Source organism: Oncorhynchus nerka, linkage group LG2 (assembly GCF_034236695.1).
Source record: "Oncorhynchus nerka isolate Pitt River linkage group LG2, Oner_Uvic_2.0, whole genome shotgun sequence".
Classification (NCBI taxonomy): domain Eukaryota; kingdom Metazoa; phylum Chordata; class Actinopteri; order Salmoniformes; family Salmonidae; genus Oncorhynchus; species Oncorhynchus nerka.
The window spans coordinates 64,519,795-64,541,104 of NC_088397.1; the positions used below are offsets into that span (position 1 = coordinate 64,519,795).

Here is a 21,310-nt window from a genome sequence, read left to right on the forward strand (position 1 = left end):
GTGTAGATTGATGCGGAATTAAAAAATAGATCTTAGAATAAGGCTGTAAAGTAACAAAATATGCAAAAAGTCAAGGGGTTTGAATCTTTCCGAATGTACTGTATAGTGTCATATAAATGTGTTTGTTGGCATTGTGTATCTCTGAGTCAGTGGTTGACAGCACAACACGATTCCAACCACAATGGGGGTTATTTCATACAACATATTAATTAAAGCCTAAATGCCACATCACATATCTTGATAAAAAAAAAATACAAAGAATGATGACATGCAGAATTGGCAGTTTCTATGTCGATCTTTATTTTGAATGTCTTATCTTTCGCAAGACCGGTCAGAGTTACAGGTTCAATTGTCAATAGTCAAAATGAAATATACATGTACATCACTAGACATGTCACTGATGCTGAACATTTTGATACATATTTTAATATTAATATATAAGGCCCACTAATCTACTATTGTATTTACAAAATACTTTGCTAACTTGTTTTGAGGGTACTTTTACTTAAATTCCAGTTTAGACCTGGCTATTTGAACTCACTGATTGGAATTAGCTAAATATGTTTTTTTACTGTGTTACATCTGGTGTAAAACAGTAGGCATATCCAAACAGAGTTCTAATTTGAGATACTTAGAACTAGATAAAAACATTATAAATCATGGGGCAAGAGCAATGTTACTGGAAAGGACTTCACTCTGACCATGTTGAGTAAGATGGATCACCTCAAAACATATTCTTTCATAAGTTTATCAATAGGAGTCCTGAGCAGCTTTGGACACTTTCCTCAACACAAACCCATCATAAAGAACCAGAAATAATTCAGAATAACAAAGTACCTATATCAAACAAGTGTTAATTCTGCTGTTCTTCTGACTTCTTATCCTTATTTCCATCTGAAGGACATCATCATCCACATGGTCTCCAGGAGGGACATGTTGCCATCTTTGTTCGATTTGTTGGATGTGTGTTAACTCCCTTTGGAGTAAATTGGGTGCTGTTCCCTAGTGTTTGCATTCATTACTCATCATTTAGGGTGTCAGGAGTTAGGAAGGAAGGGATGGGATAGTCTAGAATTGAAGGGTCTGAAGAGTCTTATGCCATTACAAAGCCTTCTGTTGTGCGTTCTGTTCCTACTGCTCAACTTCAACATGAATCCAAGTGAAGGGATGAGGGGGAAAATAACATCTGTGAGGAAGAAAAACAAAACATTTAAGTGAAAAAATAACCACATATAATCATAAAATAACAATAAGATGCTGAATTTCAAATCAACACCTACCCTTGAAACACTTTAAATCTGAAAGAATTGGATGGGTGTATCCAACATGGTGAAAATGTCACCTTGTCTGTCTGAGGCAAGTCTTATCTGAGCCCTCCAAATCTACTAGAAGTGTCAATGTGTACAGCCTAGGTGTCAATTTGGGTTACAAGAACAGACAAGAGATAACTACTGCACCTTTTTTGTGTTTCTGCTTAGAACAGACCGCAAGATTTTAGGTTCTCTTTGATAATGATGTCTGTCACGGCTCCGAACACAATCTCAACATTCTTTGTGTCCGTGGCGCAGGTCAAGTGAGAGTAGATTTCTTTGACACCCTTCTTCATGTTCAGCTCCTCAAACTGCTTCTTGATGTAGTCGCTGGCATCATCATACGTGTTGGGGCCTAGTGGCAGAGTAAGCAGGCAGCTCATGAAGTGGTTCTCAGTTGTTTTCAATTGTAGGTGATGAAGTTGACAGTATCTATTCTGTTGGCTAGTATCTTACCACTGCATCATATTGCAGTAGAAGATAAAACATTTCCATCATTCCTGTCCTTGGGAAATCATGCGGTTTTACTATGCTGTTTTTACTTGTGGTTACTCTTACCATCGTAGTCGGGGAAGCAGATGCTTAGGTGGACCTTCTTGATCTTCTCCTCGAAAAGATCCTTCTTGTTGAGGAAGAGTACGATGGAGGTGGTGGCGAAGAACCTGTGGTTGCAGATACTGTTGAACAGATGAAGAGACTCATGCATACGGTTCTGTGGAGAAAAGGAAAAAGAGGTTTAGGTTAAGTGGCAACAATCTCACAGTTTCTTTCATCAATCCTCACTCAGGCTAGATGAGTATGCTAACTATACTGAACAAAAATATAAACGCAACATGCAACAATTTCAAAGATGTTACTAAGTTACAGTTCATAAGGAAATCAGTCAATTGAAATAAATGCACTAGGCCCTAATCTATGGATTTCACATGACTGGGAATACAGATGTGCATCTGTTGGTCACAGATACCTTAAAAAAAAGGTAGGGGTGTGAATCAGAGAACCAGTCAGTAACTGGTGTGACCACCATTTGCCTCATGCAGTGCGACACATCTCCTTCGCATAGAGTTGATCAGGTTGTTGATTGTGTTCTGTTGAATGTTGTCCCACTCCTCTTCAATGGCTGTTTGAAGTTGCTGGATATTGGTGGGAACTGGAACACTCTGTCGTACACGTCGATCCAGAACATTCCAAACATGCTCAATGGGTGACGTGTCTGGTGAGTATGCAGGCCACAGAAGAATTGGGACATTTTCAGCTTCCAGAAATTTTGTACAGATCCTCGTGACATGGGGCCGTGTATTATCTTGCTGAAATATGAGGTGGTGGTGGCAGATGAATGGCATGAATGACAATGGGCCTCAGGATCTAGCCATGGGTATCTCTACATTTAAATTGCCATTGATAAAAGGCAATTGTGCTCGTTGTCCGTAGCTTATGCCTTCCTATACCATAACCCCACCGCAAGCATGGGGCACTCTGTTCACAACCTTGACCTCAGCAAACCGCTTGCCCACACGACGTCACACACGTGGTCTGCGGCTGTGAGGCCGGTTAGACGTACTGCCAATTCAATGAAAAGACTTTGAACATTCAATTCTCTGGTAACAGCTCTGACTGAAATTCCTCCAGTCAGAACGCAAATTGCACACTTCCTCAAAACTTAAACTTGAGACATCTGTGGCATTGTGTTGTGTGACAAAACTGCACATTTTCGAGTGGCTTTTTATTGTCCTCAGCACAAGGTGCACCTGTGTAATGAGCATGCTGTTAAATCAGGTTCTTGATATGCCACACCTGTTAGGTGGATTGATTATCTTGGCAAAGGAGAAACGTTTACTAACAGGCGTAAACAAATTTGTGCAAAAACATTTGAGAGAAATAAGCTTTTTGTGAGTATGGAACATTTCTGGGATCTTTTATTTCAGCTCATGAAACATGAGACCAACAATTTACATGTGTTTGTATTTTTGTTTAGTGTATACTCTTAACCACATGTGCCAAACTCATTCCACGGAAGGCTGAGTGTCTACGGGTTTTCGTTCTTGGATGATTAATTAAGGTCACTAATTAGAAAGGAACTCCCCTCACCTGGTTGTCTAGGTCTTAATTGAAAGGAAAAAACAAAAACCTGCAGACACTCGCCCTCCATGGAATTAGTTTTACACACCTGCTCAAACCAAAGAGATTATCTAATTTCCTATTTTGGTCCTTTGGCAAGCACACAAACACAACTCTACATGTCTTCTGTGCTTGAACTGGGGTGATGTTATTAGGTACAGGACAGTGAGGCGATTGAGAAATCATATTGTATAGTCATCTGAGCTATGTCCTTGGGGAGTTTAACATGTGATGGCCTGGTAGGGTTCAATAAACTTGTGACTGAATAATCCATTGTTTACTTGATGTCAGACTGGAGAAAATACATCTGATGCTCTTTCAATCTTACCAAATGGATCACAGTACAAAAAAAAAGAGAAATCCAAGTAAACAGTACAAAAGTACAACATTTGGACTAAAAGGGCCACATAGAGGCGTTCTGTCTCGATATGGAAAATCACAACTGTGACAAACTAGTTGAACTATCAGAGGTCAACTGTAAAGCCAAACCCACCACTTCATCGTCCTCTACAAGCACCATGTCATAAGCACTGAGGGCTCCACAGAAGATGATGCAGGTTACACCCTCAAAACAATGGATCCACTTCTTTCTCTCCGACCGCTGGCCACCCACATCGAACATCCTGTCAGGGGGGATGGGTTAAAAAGGGAGATGTTATATATGACTGTAAAGAGATAATCAACGATTGTGCAAAATCACACCCCAAAGGAAATGGAATGAACATGCAAGGATGTATGGAAGACCACTTTAGGCCCTTTGTGTTCTCCCTTGTTTGGCTAATATTCCCTCACCTGAAGTGCAGCTCTTTGCAGGAGAACTGCTCCTCGATGATACCGGTGGTCTTGACTCGAGAACGCAGCACATCCTGCTCGTTGGGCAGGTAATCAGACTTTGTGATTCTGTCCAATTCTCCAAGATAGCTGTTGAGCAAGATTTCAGTTTAGCATACATTCACACCCCCATATAGAACATAATCATGCTCACCAACAAAGATATGACCTGAACTGTCATGAGAATGATATGACTGTCATAACAAACTATAACAGTTGCTGTGACACTCACTAGCCAGCTGAATCGTTGAGCTGGTACTCAGCTGCTCTCTCGAAGGAGGCCTGGACACCACTGTCACTCCAGAGCCTCTTGATGACATCAGCCAGCTCAGGGGGCATTGAGCCCTCTTCAATGGAGTCTGACAGGTTGGACAGCTTCTGCCCGTCTTCCTGCACCATGAAGTCAACTGGTGAGTTTTACTGCTACTAAAATGAAAATGTAATTCCATTGTACAGTAATTAGCTAAGCTAACAATGTAGTGTTGTTATTTCTATTTGAATAACATGTGCAACTACTGAAACTTCTGCTGGTGTCTCAATGTCTATCCGTGTGTGTCATTGAGGGCCTATTTGGTGGACCAGAAGGGTTAGAGATGCAGGGTGGGACTCACAGATCCCTTTGGTGATCCAAAGTCAATTGTCAGCATCTCCATGCCTCTGATAATGGCCAGAGCAGACTGCAAGATGTTACCATAGATGATTGCCCTGAACTCCAATTGTTCTTCTTTGGTATAACCACCTTGATGGAGAATTCTACCCAACACAAGAGGAAGAATACAGTTAGAATTGTAATTACAGTTTAAAATGCAACTGACATACAATGCATGCTACCAACAACCATTATTGGCCAGAAGAACTAGTACTAGTCATTCTGCAGCAAGTTTTTTAGTGTTTTGTTCAGTAGTCATCAGGGTATGTCAATTGTAGCTGCCACAATTTATTCTATCATGGTCCATTTTGTTTTCCCATATGATTATGAGCCATAAACTTATTGAACACCCAATTCACACCTTTTAGAATGATGGTTGCATGTACATTAGGAGGGAGGAGGAATGACATGCAATGTCAAAGGTGTTTGTTTTGTTATACTCACTTCATCTGCTTGACAATTGTGCTCTTCCCAGACTCACCAGCACCTGGTAAAACAAAATAAGAAGTAGATACACCTGTATGTTACAATGGCTTTCCCATGTACAAACACATCATCCTCATTCACCCTGTAGTTGGTTAAAGGGAACCTGAGGGCCAAAACATGACCTATGCAAAGAGATGTATAATGACAGCACATAGTGAAAGAGGAAGCTCAGCAGTTGCCCATCCCCTCCACTGGTACAGATCCAGTCCTCTGAGACACACAACATGACAAGCATTCAGTGGTGTTGCAGAAGTTACAGTTGTAGTTATTTCACAGCTGTTATATTATGACCTTTTGTTTTGTGTTTAGCTTTGTTTCTGCATGTTGTTGTTGCATTTGTACCATGAGTTTGGCTATAGACACATCTTATGGGATACTTCCCATTGTAACAACATACTTAGCGGGGGGGTAACAGAGCAATCGGAAATGAGCAGTGAAGTTGTATGTCATAATACCAGTAAGCTAATTTCCTTCTGGGCTTATATCAAACAAGACTGTCACCACCAGTGGATTTGTTATCCCACACGCCACCTCAACGGGGTCATCTAGGCTTCCTGACTATTTGGAAATGAGCATATGAAAGGGTTTATGGCTAATGTAATGATGGACATCTGTCCCAATGGTTTAGCAGAGGCCAGTGTCCTTATTAGCTAAGGGCTAAATGGATGGGATTTGAGAAGCCATATCGGCCGATATGTAAAGACGTCACTAGGAAGACGTCAGTCCATGAGGAATCGTGAGTTTGTGTCACTCTAAAACGTTCCTGGGATAGTGTGTCCTTCTCTCCGTTGGTTCTTATCCATGAAGGTAGGCGAGAGGGCTACCTAGATAGGCTGGGGAGGCTGGGGTGACTGGGCTGTCTCCATAATAGACCTATTTCACCATCAATATCTCCATGCATAGGTTTATTTTCCTGAAGGCAGGCCTGATATTCCTGAATAAAGCCTTTCCTCCAAATTTAGGCCTATTTCTTCATGCTCTCCACAAGTAGGTTGTTATCTCTTAAGGTAAATGTGCACCAGTACATTGATACCTGATGCAACCAGAAGATGGCATTGGTTGTGGAGCATTGCATTCTGCAAAGTTCAATTGCTTTTTTACTTTTTAAAGCAAGAGGTGAGTAGTTACTGTTCTTGTACCCCAGATACAGTGCCTTCAGAAAGTATACATATCCATTGACTTATTCCACATTTTGTTGTGTTACAGCCTGAATTAAATTAAATTGATGTTTTTTCTCACCCATCTACACACAATACCCCATAATAACAAAGTGAAAATATGTTGTTAGGAATGTTGGCTAATTTATAGAAAATTAAATAGAGAAATACACTTACAGTTGAAGTCGGAAGTTTACATACACTTAGGTTGGAGTCATTAAAACTAATTTTTCAACCACTCCACAAATTTCTTGTTAACAGACTATAGTTTTGTCAAGTCGGTTAGGACATCTACTTTGTGCATGACACAAGTCATTTTTCCAACAATTGTTTACAGACAGATATTTCACTTATAATTCACTGTATCACAATTCCAGTGGGACAGAAGTTTACATACACTAAGTTGACCATGCCTTTAAACAGCTTGGAAAATTCCAGAAAATTATATCAAATCAAATCAAATGTATTTATATAGACCTTCTTACATCAGCTGATCTCAAAGTGCTGTACAGAAACCCAGCCTAACACCCCAAACAGCAAGCAATGCAGGTGTAAAAGCATGGCTTTAGAAACTTCTGATAGGCTAATTGACATCATTTGAGTCATTTGGAGATGTAGCTGTGGATGTATTTCAAGGCCTACCTTCAAACTCAGTGCCTCTTTGCTTGACATCATGGGAAAATCAAAAGAAATCAGCCAAGACCTCAGAAAATAAATTGTTGACCTCCACAAGTCTGGTTCATCCTTGGGAGCAATTTCCAAACGCCTGAAGGTTCCACGTTCATCTGTACAAACAATAGTATGCAAGTATAAACACCATGGGACCACGCAGACGGCATACCGCTCAGGAAGGAGGCACGTTCTGTCTCCTAGAGATTAACGTACTTTGGTGGGAAAAGTCCAAATCAATCCCAGAACAACAGCAAAGGACCTTGTGAAGATGCTGGAGGAAACTGGTATAAAAGTATCTATATCCACAGTAAAACGAGACCTATAATCGACATAACCTGAATGGCCGCTCAGCAAGGAAGAAGCCACAGCTTCAAAACCGCCATAAAAAAGCCAGACTACGGTTTGCAACTGCAAATTGGGACAAAGATCATACCTTTTGGAGAAATGTCCTCTGGTCTGATGAAATAAAAATAGAACTGTTTGGCCATAATGACCATCGATACGTTTGGAAGGAAAAGGGTGAGGCTTGCAAGCCGAAGAACGTCATCCCAACCGTGAAGCACTGGGGTGGGAGCATCATGTTGTGGGGGTGCTTTGCTATAGCAGGGACTGGTGCACTTCACAAAATAGATGGCATCATTAGGTAGGAAAATTAGGTGGATATATTGAAGCAACATCTCAAGACATCAGTCAGGAAGTTAAAGCTTGGTCGCAAATGGGTCTTCCAAATGGACAATGACCCCAAGCATACTTCCAAAGTTGTGGCAAAATGGCTTAAGGACAACAAAGGCAAGGTATTGGAGTGGCCATCACAAAGCCCTGACCTCAATCCTATAGAACATTTGTGGGCAGAACTGAAAAAGTGTGTGCGAGCAAGGAGGCCTACAAACCTGACTCAGTTGCACCAGCTCTGACAGGAGGAATGGGTCAAAATTCACCCCACTTAATGTGAGAAGCTTGTCGAAGGCTACCTGAAACATTTGATCCAAGTTAAACAATGTAAAGGCAATGCTACCAAATACTAATTGAATGCATTTAAACTTTTGACCCACTGGGAATGTGATGAAAGAAATAAAAACTTAAATAAATAATTCTCTCTACTAATTCTTCTGACATTTCACATTCTTAAAATAAAGTGGTGATCCTAACTGACCTAAGTCAGGAATTGTGAAACTGAGTTTAAATGTTTTTGACTAAGGTGTATGTAAACTTCCGACTTCAACTGTATATGGACACCTGCTCGTCAAAAATCTAATTCCAAAATCATTGTCATTAATATGGGATGGTCCCCCCTTTGCTGCTATAACAACCTCCACTCCTGGGAAGGCTTTCCATTAGATGTTCGTCCATTGCTGTGGGGACTTACTTCCATTCAGCCACAAAAGCATTAGTGAGGTCGGGCACTGATGTTGGGCGATGAGGCCTGGCTCGCAGTCGGTGTTCAAATTCATCCCAAAGGTTTCCGATGGGGTTGAGGTCAGGGCCCTGCGCAGGCCAGTCAAGTTCTTCCACACCGATCTCGACAAACCATTTCTGTATGGACCTCGCTTTGTGCATGGGGGCATTATAATGCTGAAACAGGAAATGGCCTTCCCGAAACTGTTGCCACCACGTTGGAAGCAGAGTATCGTCTAGAATGTCATTGTATGCTGTATCGTTGATTTCTCTTCATTGGAACTAAGGAGTCTAGTCAGAACCATGAAAAACAGCCTCAGACCATTATTGCTTCTCCACCAAACTTTACAGATGGCACTATGCTTTCGGGCAGGTAGCGTTCTTCTGGCATCCACCAAACCCATATTTCTCCGTCGGATTGCCAGGTGGTGACGCGTGATTCATCCCTCCAGAGAACGCGTTTCCACTGCTCCAGAGTCCAATGGCGGCGAGCTTTACACCACTCCAGCCGAGGCTTGGCATTGCACATGGTGATCTTAGGCTCGTGTGCGTGCGGCTGTTAGCCATGGAAACCCATTTCATGAAGCTCCTGACGAACAGTTATTGTGCTGACGTTGCTTCAAGAGGAAGTTTGGAACTCAGTAGTCAGTGTTGCAATCAAGGACAGACAATGTTTACGTGTTAAGCACTTCAGCATTTGGCATTCTTGTTCTGTGAGCTTGTGTGGCCTACCACTTTGTGGCTGAGCCGTTGTTGTTCCTAGACGTTTTCACTTCACAATAACAGCACTTACAGTTGACCAGGGCAGCTCTAGCAGGGCCGAAATTTGACGAACTGACTTATTGGAAAGGTGGCATCCTATGATGGTACCACGTTGAAAGTCACTGAGCTCTTCAGTACGGACCATTCTACTGCCAATGTTTGTCTATGGAGATTGCATGGCTTTGTGCTCGATTTTATGCACCTGTCAGCAACGGGTGTGGCTGAAATAGCCGAATCCACTAATTTGAATGGGTGTCCATATACTTTTGTTGTTCATCTCATTTAAATACGTATTCAGACCCCTGAGTCAATACGTTGGAAACCCCTTTGGCAGCGATTACAGCTGTGAGTCTTCCTGGGTAAGTCTCTAAAGGTTTTGGACACTTGGATTGTACAATATTTGCACATTATTATTTGTTTAATTCTTCAAACTCGATCATGTTGGTTGTTGATTTTATTTATTTTATTTCACCTTTATTTAACCAGGCAAGTCAATTAAGAACACATTTTTATTTACAATGACGGCCTACAATGACAGCCTATTGATCATTGCTAGACAGCCATTTTTAAGTCTTTCCATCGATTTTCAAGCCAATTTAATTGAAAACTGTAAGTAGTCCACTCAGGAACATTCAATGCCTGCTTTCTTTTTTTTCTTTTTTATCTACCAATAGGTGCTCTTTGTAAGGCATTGGTAAACCTCCTTGGTCTTTGTGGTTGAATCTGTGTTTGAAATTCAATGCTCGACTGAGGGATATTACAGATCATTGTGTGTGTGGGGTACAGAGATGAGGTAGTCATTAAAAAGTAATGTTAAACACTATTATTGCATACAGAGTGAGTCCATGCAACTTATTATATGACTTGTTAAGCAATTTTTTTTTATCCTGAACTTATTTAGGCTTGCCATAACAAAGGAGTTGAATACTTATTGACTCAAGACTTTCAGGCTCCTGAGTGGCGCAGCGGTGTAGGCACTGCATCACAGAGCTAAAGGCATCACTACAGACCCTGGTTCGATCCCGGGCTGTATCACAACCGGCCGTGATCAGGAGTCCCATAGGGGGACGCACAATTGGCCCAGTGTCGTCCGGGTTAGGGGTGAATCATTTCTGAAGGTATTGTAAATATCATACACTAAGCTCTGACAGCATTTTGTTGACTATGAAAAAATTGATAGGGATGATGTACCTACATTTCATTCAGAATACAGAACAACTTGGTCTTTAGTAGCCTAATTGTTACTCTGCCAGAGAATTGGCTTTGCTGCGTCTGTGTTGTGTTCTGCAGGAGCAGCAGGAGACACAAGGATTAATGGCTCTTAATTGCTGCTCTTCATCCACAAAGCCTCAACTCATTCTTTGGCTGCAATCCTACCAACTGGATTGTGGGTCATTTCACGTCTTCAGTTTTGCAATGTGTCATTATTTGACCAATTCCTTCAGCTGTCACAGCATCTCATTGGTTTAGTTTAAAATATGGACAATAACTACTACAATATGGTTATTTCGTTTAAAATATGGACAATAACGACTATAATATGGTTATCTTAACCACCAAAACCTCATAACAGCAGGGGAAAGTATGCAATATTTGATGCCTTAAACATGACAATTTCTCTCCTCCCAGTTACTGTTAGTGAGCGGTGTAGACAGGGGTTATGGTTTACAAGATGTTACATCTGCACATTTTATCTTTTTTAAATGAAAGTGTCTCCATTAATGTAAATGAATGTTGATAATATGATGATCTATGGCCCAGATAGTCATTTGTTCCTGTCAATTGATCCTAATAAGCTTTTGTTGCTGCTGGCCCTGATTACTCTGATGGTTGACCCTTCTGAGTTTCTCTGGCAGTCTTCTAATGTTGACCCTATATTGTCTGCAAACTTTTAGTGGATTGGTACCTGTTGTATTTGGCTTTTCATAATTGCTGTATTGATCAGCATCTCTATTTGTCCCTTGTTATTTTCCCTGTCAATTAACTTGTGTCATTGGCCCTTGCTTTTTGCCATGTGTGATAACTACTTAGCATTTGATGATGCATGTTGCAGGCCATGATGTAAACCGGTGCTAGGGGAATTATTACAGGGAGTCTAAGTAGCAGGAAAGGAAGCATAATTGGGTTACCATGATCCTATGGGAAAGGCTGACTAAATCCTGCCCCTGAACCCTCACAAAGCTATTTATACCCAGAGCTCATGACACATCTACCGCTCATTGTTTTACATACTGTATTGAGACGCATGCTGCTGATATGTCAACATTCATAACTGTTGCCACTTCTACAGACAGTCATATAACCCTGTTTTCATAACCTACGAAGACAATATAGGGCTCTTCTAAATCCTCCCAGAGCCAAACATTAACACTAATCTGATTCCCTGCTAGGTAGTGTTCCACATTTTCTACTTTACAGACTTTTCTCAGAGTCTAATATCTATTGAAGTAGCTAATATAGAAATAGACTCACAATTTCCCTTCTAGTAGTTATGAATCAACACGTTCCATTTCAGGGGAACTTAAAAAACAATGCTCAGCTATCAACCTTATGGTTGCTGAGAAACATTGAATGACCCCATACTACAGTAACGACTCTCATACAGATTGTCATTATGAGAGAATTTGTTGTTTCAATCAAGGGAAATGGTATTGCCTTTTATTATGGTGTTTTCTAACACCTCTGACCCCACAAATCCTACGATTTCTCATTTCAGCCTTGAGGTAACAGAAGCAGTCACTCTTGGACTTATCTGATTTAATGTAAGCTACTTTCAGCGTGACATGCTTATCTGTTTACATCCAGGCCGTGTTACAGTGACATGCCAATTCCCATTCACGTTGAATGTGCAAAGGCAGAACACCAATGTAATATATAACAGATTACCGTTAAGCTCTTGTCATATATATATATATAACATATATATAACTGAGGCTAGATATCAGGATCAATGCTAGTGTTCTGATTGAGCCTAATAAGTTTAGCCTGTTTTTCAACGCACCATTTCAGCATTGGCAAGTTTCCACAAATCTGGAAGTGTTAAACAATTGGAAAAGTCCATTCCATTGATCACAATTCTGATCATTTAAGACATTTTTATAGGTTTAGCCTGTTTTTGAATGCACCATTTCAGCATTGGCACGTTTCCATAAATCTAGAAGTGTTAAACAATTGGAAAAGGTCATTACATTGATCAAAATTATATTTTTTAGCTACATTGAATGTTCCAGAAGGACCTTGAGCAACAAGCGCCATCGATCAAGGTACCATATCAAAGTGATGAAGAATTCACAACAACTATGCTAACTTCGCCAGGGAATATTCAGTCTCATATCATTCCAACTGTTATCATCAGTGTAACCTACTAAAGTCCATCTTATCTAATACGTAAGCTCATACAGAGGTTGGGTATGGCTGATGCTTAGGGTCATACAGGTTGGCATGACTGCTCATTGCAAAACCAAATGTATTTTCTTCACATGATGTAAAATTCAACTATTTATGCCTTTCATTGCTGTGCAATTTCCAATACAATGCCCCCTAACAAAAACTGTTTTACTCTCAAATCTCTCAAAGATCAGGGCACATAGTTGCATAATATTCAACCAATATCTTTCTTTCAGTTTTTTTAAGAAGATGATGATATCCTGATTGTTTGCATCAGACACTGCTATGGTCTATGCCTGACAGACCATAAGCCAGTTAAGGGTCTCATTCTACTTTTCTGAAGTTTCAGAAGAGGCCCCACAGGCACAACAGCTCCTTACCAAGCAGCAGAAGCTTGACTGTCTTGGCTTCTTTGTCTGCATCCTCCGCCAGCTGCTTTTCCAGCTCCTTGGACTTTGCGGCTAATGCCTTGTCTTCGACACTTCCTCCAGCTCCCATTTTGAACTTTGGGTCTTTCTCACTCCTTCAAGTCAAGATCCTGTGTGGTACGGAAATGCGGCCGTCCGCTCCCGCCGTCTGAGGGGTGCACTGGGAGACAGGCAAAAAGGAGGGCAGAGGTGGGGGCTGGGAACAAGGGGTCCTGGTGGATGGAGGAAGAGGACTCTGGAGATGTATGCTGGCACGCAGTCGGACAATCACTACTTGGGGACTAAGGGAAGCGGTCTTCTCTCTGGTGTTAGCCCTCCCTTATTCCCCTACGTTAAACCTGACATCTTGAAATCAGGTTGGGATTGGGCAGGGCTTTTTCTGACGTTCCCATGGGAACCATTAGATCCAATTAGGATGAAGTAGAGGGCAAAAGTGAAGGTTAAAAAAAGCAAACGCCATAGGGTTTAGAAAGAGATGGGTGGATTAGAAATAGAGAAGGTCTGTTTTTTTATAGCTCAATGGTCTGGGTGTTCAAAGTTGACTTTCTCTACCTCTTGCACAGTTTAGCTCCCCCAGCCTCTGTCAAGTATGGCTCAAAAAGAGATGGTGTCAGGTGTGATAATGTTCTTGTTCTTCTTGTTCTCATTTAGAATAAACTTAGAACCACAGAAATAAAACAATATGATGTGCTCTGTCCTGTTTATGGTGTAGGGATTTGTAAATACTTTTTAGATTTTTACCAGACTTTAAGTGACAATTGGCTTACAAACCTGAGCCATGAAAATAAACTAATTGTCACGAAGGCATTTCTACAGCATAAGACCTTGGCTTTGTGTCTTTACTGGTGAAGGATGGAGAGTTTAACAAGCATCAGGTATTTACATTTTTTAAAAACCTTTATTTAACTAAGCAAGTCAGTTAAGAACAAATTTGATTTACAATGATGGCCTACCAAAAGGCCTCCTGCGGGTACTGGGGCTGGGATTAAAAATATAAATATAGGACAAACACTCATCACGACAAGAGAGACACCACAACACTACATAAAGAGAGACCTAAAGACAACAACACAGCATGGCAGCAGCACATGACAACACAGCATGGGAGCAACACAACATGACAACAATACGGTAGCAACACAACATGGTAGTAGCACAAAACATGGTACAAACATTATTGGGCACAGACAACAGCACAAAGGCAAGAAGGTATAGACAACAATACATCACACGAAGCAGCCACAACTGTCAGTAAGAGTGTCCATGACTGAGTCTTTGAATGAAGAGATGGAGATAAAACTGTCCAGTTTGAGTGATTTGTTTTTTTTTATAGCTCGTTCCAGTCGCTAGCTGCAGCGAACTGAAAAGAGGAGCGACCCAGGGATGTGTGTACTTTGGGGACCTTTAACAGAATGTGACTGGCAGAACGGGTGTTGTATGTGGAGGATGAGGGCTATTGTAGGTATCTCAGATAGGGGGGAGTGAGGCCTAAGAGGGTTTTATAAATACACATCAACCAGTGGGTCTTGCAACAGGTATACAGAGATGACCAGTTTACACAGTATAGAGTGCAGTGATGTGTCCTATAAGGAGCATTGGTGGCAAATCTGATGGCTGAATGGTAAAGAACATCTAGCCACTGGAGAGTACCCTTAGCTGCCGATCTATAAATTACGTCTCTGTAATCTAGCATGGGTAGAATGGTCATCTGAATCAGGGTTTTGCAGCTGGGGTGAAAGAGGAGGGATTACGATAGAGGAAACCAAGTCTAGATTTAACTTTAGCCTGCAGATTTGATATGTGCTGAGAGAAGGACAGTGTACCGTCTAGCCATACTCCCAAGTACTTGTATGAGGTGACTACCTCAAGCTCTAAACCCTAATCACACTGGTGGGGAGAGGAGCATTCTTCTTACCAAACCACATGACCTTTGTTTTAAAGGTGTTCAGAACAAGTTTAATGGCAGAGAAAGCTTGTTGGACACTAAGAAAGCTTTGTTGTAGCATGTTCAACACAAAATCCGGGGAGGGGCCAGCTGAGTATAAGACTATCAACTGCATATAAATGGATGAGAGCGCTTTCTACTGCCTGAGCTATGTTGTTGATGTAAATTGAGAATAACATGGGTCCTAGAATTGAGCCTTCTGGTACTCCCTTGGTGACAGTTCCTGGCACGGCACGGGTGAGGTATCGGTTGAGAATAGAAGCCTTGTGAGTTCTACCACTTACAAAGAAGCATAAGTCAGTGGGTTACCCCACTGGCCTTTTATACTCAGATGAGGAGAGAGACAATGGGAACAGACAGAGATTGCACACATCTCAGACTACTGTGTCATGGATCAGCACAAAGATTTACTGTAATCAGCAGTTTTCTAATAAAAATCAACTTTTTCCCAGATAAGAATGTTGACAGGGTGCCTTCTGTGCACAGTGCCATCTGTGCTTCCATGTGCCTAATTGAAAATATCAGCTATTTATAGATGCATAACCAAGAACTTTGCATGTAGTGAACTCCAAGGTGGACTACATCTGTATCAAAACAATAGAGACATGAACAGCTAGCTACTGTTTGACCAGGCTTAGTTGTAAACAAAGGAACAAAAAGGCAATTCTAATGTAAAAATGCTTCATGCACCTGATATCGCTTTGAATTATATATGTGAATCAAGGTTATTATGGTTTTGTGTTTTTATTTTATTTTGTATTTATTTCTCCTGTTTTATTAAGACAGTATGCATATTTTCCCTGTTTTTTTGTCTGGCCTCCCATTCAATTGAGTTAAGGAGGAAACCAACACATTTGAAGCCTGAATGGAGGATGATTTATGTACGAACAGGTCGCCGAGGGACAAAAATGTATCACCCGCTGGGCTGACTGCATTGACACCATAGACATGAAAACCAGTAGATAGTGATATCGCTGACATCATCCACATATTCCTATTGAAAATAGGCTTTCTTGGGTAGACCAGGGCTTTTGGTTCCGCTAGGTTGCTACACAGTAGACGACCAGCAGAGCTTGTGACTTCACGCTCCAGACAGACACTGGGGGTCTGGTCGGCATCTAGAGGCAATACGACATCAGGAAGAACTACGCCCTCTAGGGGTCTTGGCACTAATTGGGACATTTCCGGGGACAGCTCTAGCTGGGGACCGGCCACCAAAATCAGGGACTGTCCCCGGATATCGACGTCTGATCACCTTAATCTGAATGTGACTTGGATCTAAAAGGAATTGCTCTAAGACTGGTGCAACAATATTTATTTAAAATTAATAGCGCCGAGACTAGTACATGTAAGAAGAATCAAGTTAGCTCCTTAGCCAATTTCTCCTCCTGTGAGCTAGTGATAGCCAGTGATAGTGATGCACAAGCTAGGCCTATTTGAAACATCGCCATCTCCTGGCAGCTTTTACCCGATAGATTCAGTAGCTTGAAATTCCGCAAAAACCTTGAAAACTCCATTGAAAAACCCATTTGATTTTATGCCCAATTATTCAATTTTTTGGTGAAAAATAAATAAATGAACATACTTCATGATTGTTTTTATACTAGTTAGTTTTGGAATTAAATATACTAGTTTCATGATTGTTTTTATACTAGTTAGTTTTGGAATTAAATATACTAGTTTCAGTATAGTTTAGTTTTTCAAACGGATTTGTTAATTATTTTATTTCAGTTTACTAAATCGTTTTAGTTTAACTTTTAGTTTACTATAATAACCGTGATGTGGACAAACTCAAATGGTGTGGCACTAGTTGTGGTTAGCTAGGTAGTGGGCTCTAACTTTGCTGCATGAAGAAAAAGCAAGATATTGGCCCTTCCACCTTCAGATACTATGAGATTGCCCAACCTGCAAAAAAAGAGAGAAAAAGAGAGAAATTTAGAGAGAGATCTTATCTGACGTCTCATGGCAAGAAGTGGGTTGCAGGGAAATTAGGCCCCCACAAATGCTTCAGAGAGTAAAACAGGCAGCTAATTAGGGCATCCTCCAATTCCGTAGTCCCTTTCTAATTCTGACCCTTCAAGCTTTGACTCTGTCCTTCCTGCTGCATCCTGGGATTGGCCTGGTGCAGCTGATCTGTTGATAAGATTATCCAGAGAACCCTGTTAAATCTTGGGCCACAGTTTAGGCCAGCAGATGGCCACTAACTGTGAGAGGGGTGTTGGTTATGAGGTGTAGTGCAGTGTTGGTTGTACAGTAGCAGGGAACAAGGGTAATGATACTAGTTCACCTCTCTTTCAGAATAGTTCCACCCTCTCTGCTCACCTGAGTGACAAGTCAGCCGGTCAGACCTTTGAGTAAGAAGTAAGAGGGTGATTGGATAAATGCACATCCAACTGCCCCTAAGACACTGTTCATTATTAACTACTTTAGTTCATCTGAGGGTGACTGAGGTGGACGCTCTGGACGTTTGAATATGTTGATTCATCTCATCCAACAATCACCAAAAAACAAAAAAAGTTTGTGAATTTGCACATGCACTTACACATGATGAAGGCGCAACAGCTCCTCTTCAACCTCAGGAGGCCGAAGAAATTTGTCTTGGCACCTAAAACCCTCCCACTTTTACAGATGCACAATTGAGAGCATCCTGTTGGGCTGTATCACCGCCTGCTACGGCAACTGCACAGCCAACAACCTTAAGGCTCTCCAGAGGGGGGTGCGGTCTGACCAATGCATCACCCGGAGCAAACTACCTGCCCTCCAGGACACCTACAGCAGCCGATGTCACAGGAAGGCCAAAAAGATCATCAAGGACGACAACAACCACCCGAGCCATTGCCTGTTCACCCCGCTATCATCCAGAAGGCGAGGTCAGAAAAGGTGCATCAAAGCTGGGACCGAGAGACTAAAAAACAGCTATCTCAATGCCATCAGACTGTTAAATAGCCATCGCTAGCACATTAGAGGATGCTGCCTATATACATAGACTTGAAATCCCTGGCCATGTCAATAAATGGAACACTAGTCACTTTAATCATGTTTACATATTTTGCATTACTCATCTCATATGTATATACTGTATTCTATTCTATTGTATCTTAGTCTATGCCGCTCTGACATTGCTCGTCCATATATTTATATAGTCTTAATTACATTATTTTACTTAGATTTGTGTGTATTGGGTATATGTTGTGAAATTGTTAGATATTACTTGTTAGATAATACTGCACTGTCAGAGCTAGAAACACATGCATTTCGCTACACCCGCAATAACATCTGCTAAATAAGTGTATGTTACCAATAACTTTGATTTGATTATATTGACCAGATACTCTAGTGCCTGCTCTGCAATGAAAAATAAATGTCTTCAAAAATGGAAGGCAATCCGGAGGAGCCTAGATCAGGTGGGACCATTCTAGCCAATGCGAGGACAGATACGCGTGTGAACAACAGGCACAACGCTTTCCACTAGTTACTACATCCACAAAGTCAAACGTGGCTATATCATAAAAGTTCACGAAAACAAAAATCATAATCCACCAATGGTGTTAATTTAAGGTTAGTCATAAGGTTAGCAGTGTGGTCAGGGTTTAAAATCAAATTTTAAGAAAATAAATTGTAGAAATTATGCGGGGTGTTTGACTTTGTGGCTGTGGTAACTAGTGACGACCAGGCACAACTCCGATAGTTTTTTTCTCAAAGTTGCCGGGATGTCACACGTGTTCTACTTACGTCAGTACACTCGTAACAACCCAAATACTGCGAAACGTATGTTCGAGCAAATAAGCCATTACATTTACTGTTAACCAAATTCGACACTCGTTGACCTCCTCCACAAAAACTCCTCGCTATGGGGAGCAAAAAAACAAACGAAGAGCGCCACCTGATGGAGAACACATATATACCTCTCGCTTTGAATCTTCCTCTCGGTCAAAAGTCCAGCAAAGCCTGGAATGTCAATGAGTCTCACGAAACGAAGACAGCAATTTAGAAATGATCCAATTGTTTAGCTAACGAGATATATATATTTATACATTCGGTGGAGAAATGCATTTACTCAAGCAAATAGCTATTGCAGCAGTATAGCTACTTAGTTAGACAATAAGTTCACATTTCTGGAATATTTCTAAAGATCTTTGTTTTGAAAAAACGATTAGCTTGCTGGCTAGCGAAGTTACCAGTGAAAACAACTGTTATAAGGCTGTATTCGGGACGTCTGAGAGAAACAAACTGTCAGCTACAGCAAGGTTATCAGTTGTTTCCTGGGCGAGGACAAGACAAGTGCTACAACATTCTGCATCAGCTCTGCGAGCTGAGCCAGGCCTCAACCATGGCAGGTGGTAAGTACACAGACAGAGCAGCTAAACTGAATTCTATGCTGCATTCTTAACAAAGTGGGAAGGTGGTAATTATCAATTGTGACGTCAAATTCAAATTGATTGCATACTTTGAACTCATTGAAAAACGCCGATTGTCTAATGGCTAAGCTGCTTCATCCATAAACCAAAAGTGCGGCTTTCATGCCTGTAAACAAGTTAGTGTTCAAAAACCACATGAATATATTACTTTTTTTGTTGTTAAATTTAACTGCTGAAAATGCTGTTGAGGCTATTTCCTTAGGTCAGCATGTGGGAGAAGTTGGAGCTCAGGGATGATATGAGTTTCTCACTAGTAATATGGCGCGTTTAAAACAACTGGGAACTCTGAAAAAAGAGTGATGTCCGTGATCTTCGGGGCCGGAACTCGGAGCTCTAGAAAGAGAGGCCCGAGTTGGATGACCGTTCAAATAGATTTTTCCCAGCTGGAGCTCGTTTTTTTCAGAGTTTCCAGTTACTGAAACACATTTCATTCTTAGGCCTATCTGTACTGGCAAAAAAATATACTACTCACCGGGAGCCTCTTAGGATCGCTCACCGTTGGCCCATCCTCAACTTGCTTCACAGGTATAGCATAGGACACCTTCTGTTCAACTCTGACCCTGGCAACCTCAACCTGCCTCTCCAGCACAGGACACTTGCGCGGTATACCGGTACTACTGTAATATGGGGATGGGGGGGGGGTCTTCTGTTGTTACATTTTTACATTTATTTTTTTAACATTTAACCTTCATTTAACTAGGCAAGTAAGTTAAGAACAAATTCTTATTTTACAATGACGGTCTTACCGGGGAACAGTGGGTTAACTGCCTTGTTCAGGGGCAGAAGGACAGATTTTTACCTTGTCAGCTTGGGATTCGATCAACAACGCTCTAACCACTAGGCTACCTGCTGCCCCATTTCTACATTGTATATAATTTCATCCCTGGTATAACCAAGAGCACATGGTGTATGGAGCGATTTCATTGACAACAGATTGTATTTGAATTCCATAATTCTGAATTTGTATTATAGGATATTGAATTTGAATGTGTTTTTATTTGTAATACACAAATTGAATCATTTAATTCATAAATTGAACTTGTATTTCATGATTGGAAATTAAATTGAGTGAATATTGCATTCCGTTTTCAAATTAAATTTTAACATTAAAATTCAATATGTATGTATTCAGTTTCAGAATGGTAGATTTTGTATTCATTGTCTTTGTGGCAAGTTTACAAACTATAATTTCAAGTTTATCGAATTTTCATATAATCAACTTCTCAAATGCATTCAGATTAAGTTTTAAAATTCAGTTCTCTTAATTCAGATTCAAAACCAGAGACAAGATCTTTGCCAACCATGAAAGGTAGAGGAGAACAGAGAATCAAAGCTTTCTGTGGTAAACGGAAGCTTCTGGGGCTTTCTGAAGCCAATGTAGCATGTTGAATTTATTTTCTTCTTATGAATTTGGCTTTAGCATTCTAACCGTTTCGGCTATATACGATTATGACCCCATTCCTGAAAGCTAAGACTCTTTCTGTTCCACTATGATGATCACAGGTCGTACTAGAAGGGAGTGTCACAAAAACAATTTGGCCTCCATAGGAATACAGTTGAATAGCAATGTCATAAACCTTCTAAGGGTAGCTTTTCAGCTCCCTATTTAATCTTGCTCTTGTGACTGACTGGGTTCGAACCAGGTTTCCTGCATGTCACAAGACTGTGTTAGCCCACTTAGCTAAAGCCCATAGGGATGAGTCGAGCAAAGTTACTCGTCAAAAGAGCGTGGTTCATCGAACCACTTCAGTT

The 21,310-nt window shown here is 41.0% G+C and overlaps 2 protein-coding genes across 4 annotated transcripts in view; one reads left to right on the forward strand and one right to left on the reverse strand.

The window, feature by feature from the left end:
• Window positions 1–276: 276 nt before the first annotated feature.
• Window positions 277–20,145, reverse strand: LOC115139702 (guanine nucleotide-binding protein G(t) subunit alpha-2-like). 2 transcript variants are annotated; one of them, XM_029677394.2, is made up of 9 exons: window positions 20,031–20,145; window positions 5,353–5,395; window positions 4,871–5,012; window positions 4,492–4,649; window positions 4,221–4,349; window positions 3,922–4,051; window positions 1,869–2,022; window positions 1,458–1,665; window positions 277–1,186 (listed from the first exon to the last, which is right to left on the reverse strand). In XM_029677394.2, exons 2-8 carry the CDS (start codon window positions 5,355–5,357, stop codon window positions 1,475–1,477), a joined length of 909 nt encoding a protein of 302 aa, XP_029533254.1. In that variant the 5' UTR covers window positions 5,358–5,395; window positions 20,031–20,145; the 3' UTR covers window positions 277–1,186; window positions 1,458–1,474. The 2 variants fall into 2 exon arrangements, with proteins under 2 accessions (XP_029533254.1, XP_029533245.1); XM_029677385.2 differs by lacking the exon at window positions 20,031–20,145 and adding an exon at window positions 13,148–13,527.
• Window positions 18,964–21,310, forward strand: part of LOC115139620 (AMP deaminase 2-like) — a 58,442-nt gene continuing 56,095 nt past the window's right edge. The window contains exon 1 of one of the 2 annotated variants that reach the window (XM_029677221.2): window positions 18,964–19,480. Coding sequence is in view for 1 of the 2 variants with exons in the window: in XM_029677243.2 (XP_029533103.1) it covers window positions 19,471–19,480 (10 nt within the window). In the remaining variant the exon portion in view is untranslated. The remainder of the gene's footprint in view (window positions 19,481–21,310) is intronic. The other variant, XM_029677243.2, reaches the window with a different exon arrangement.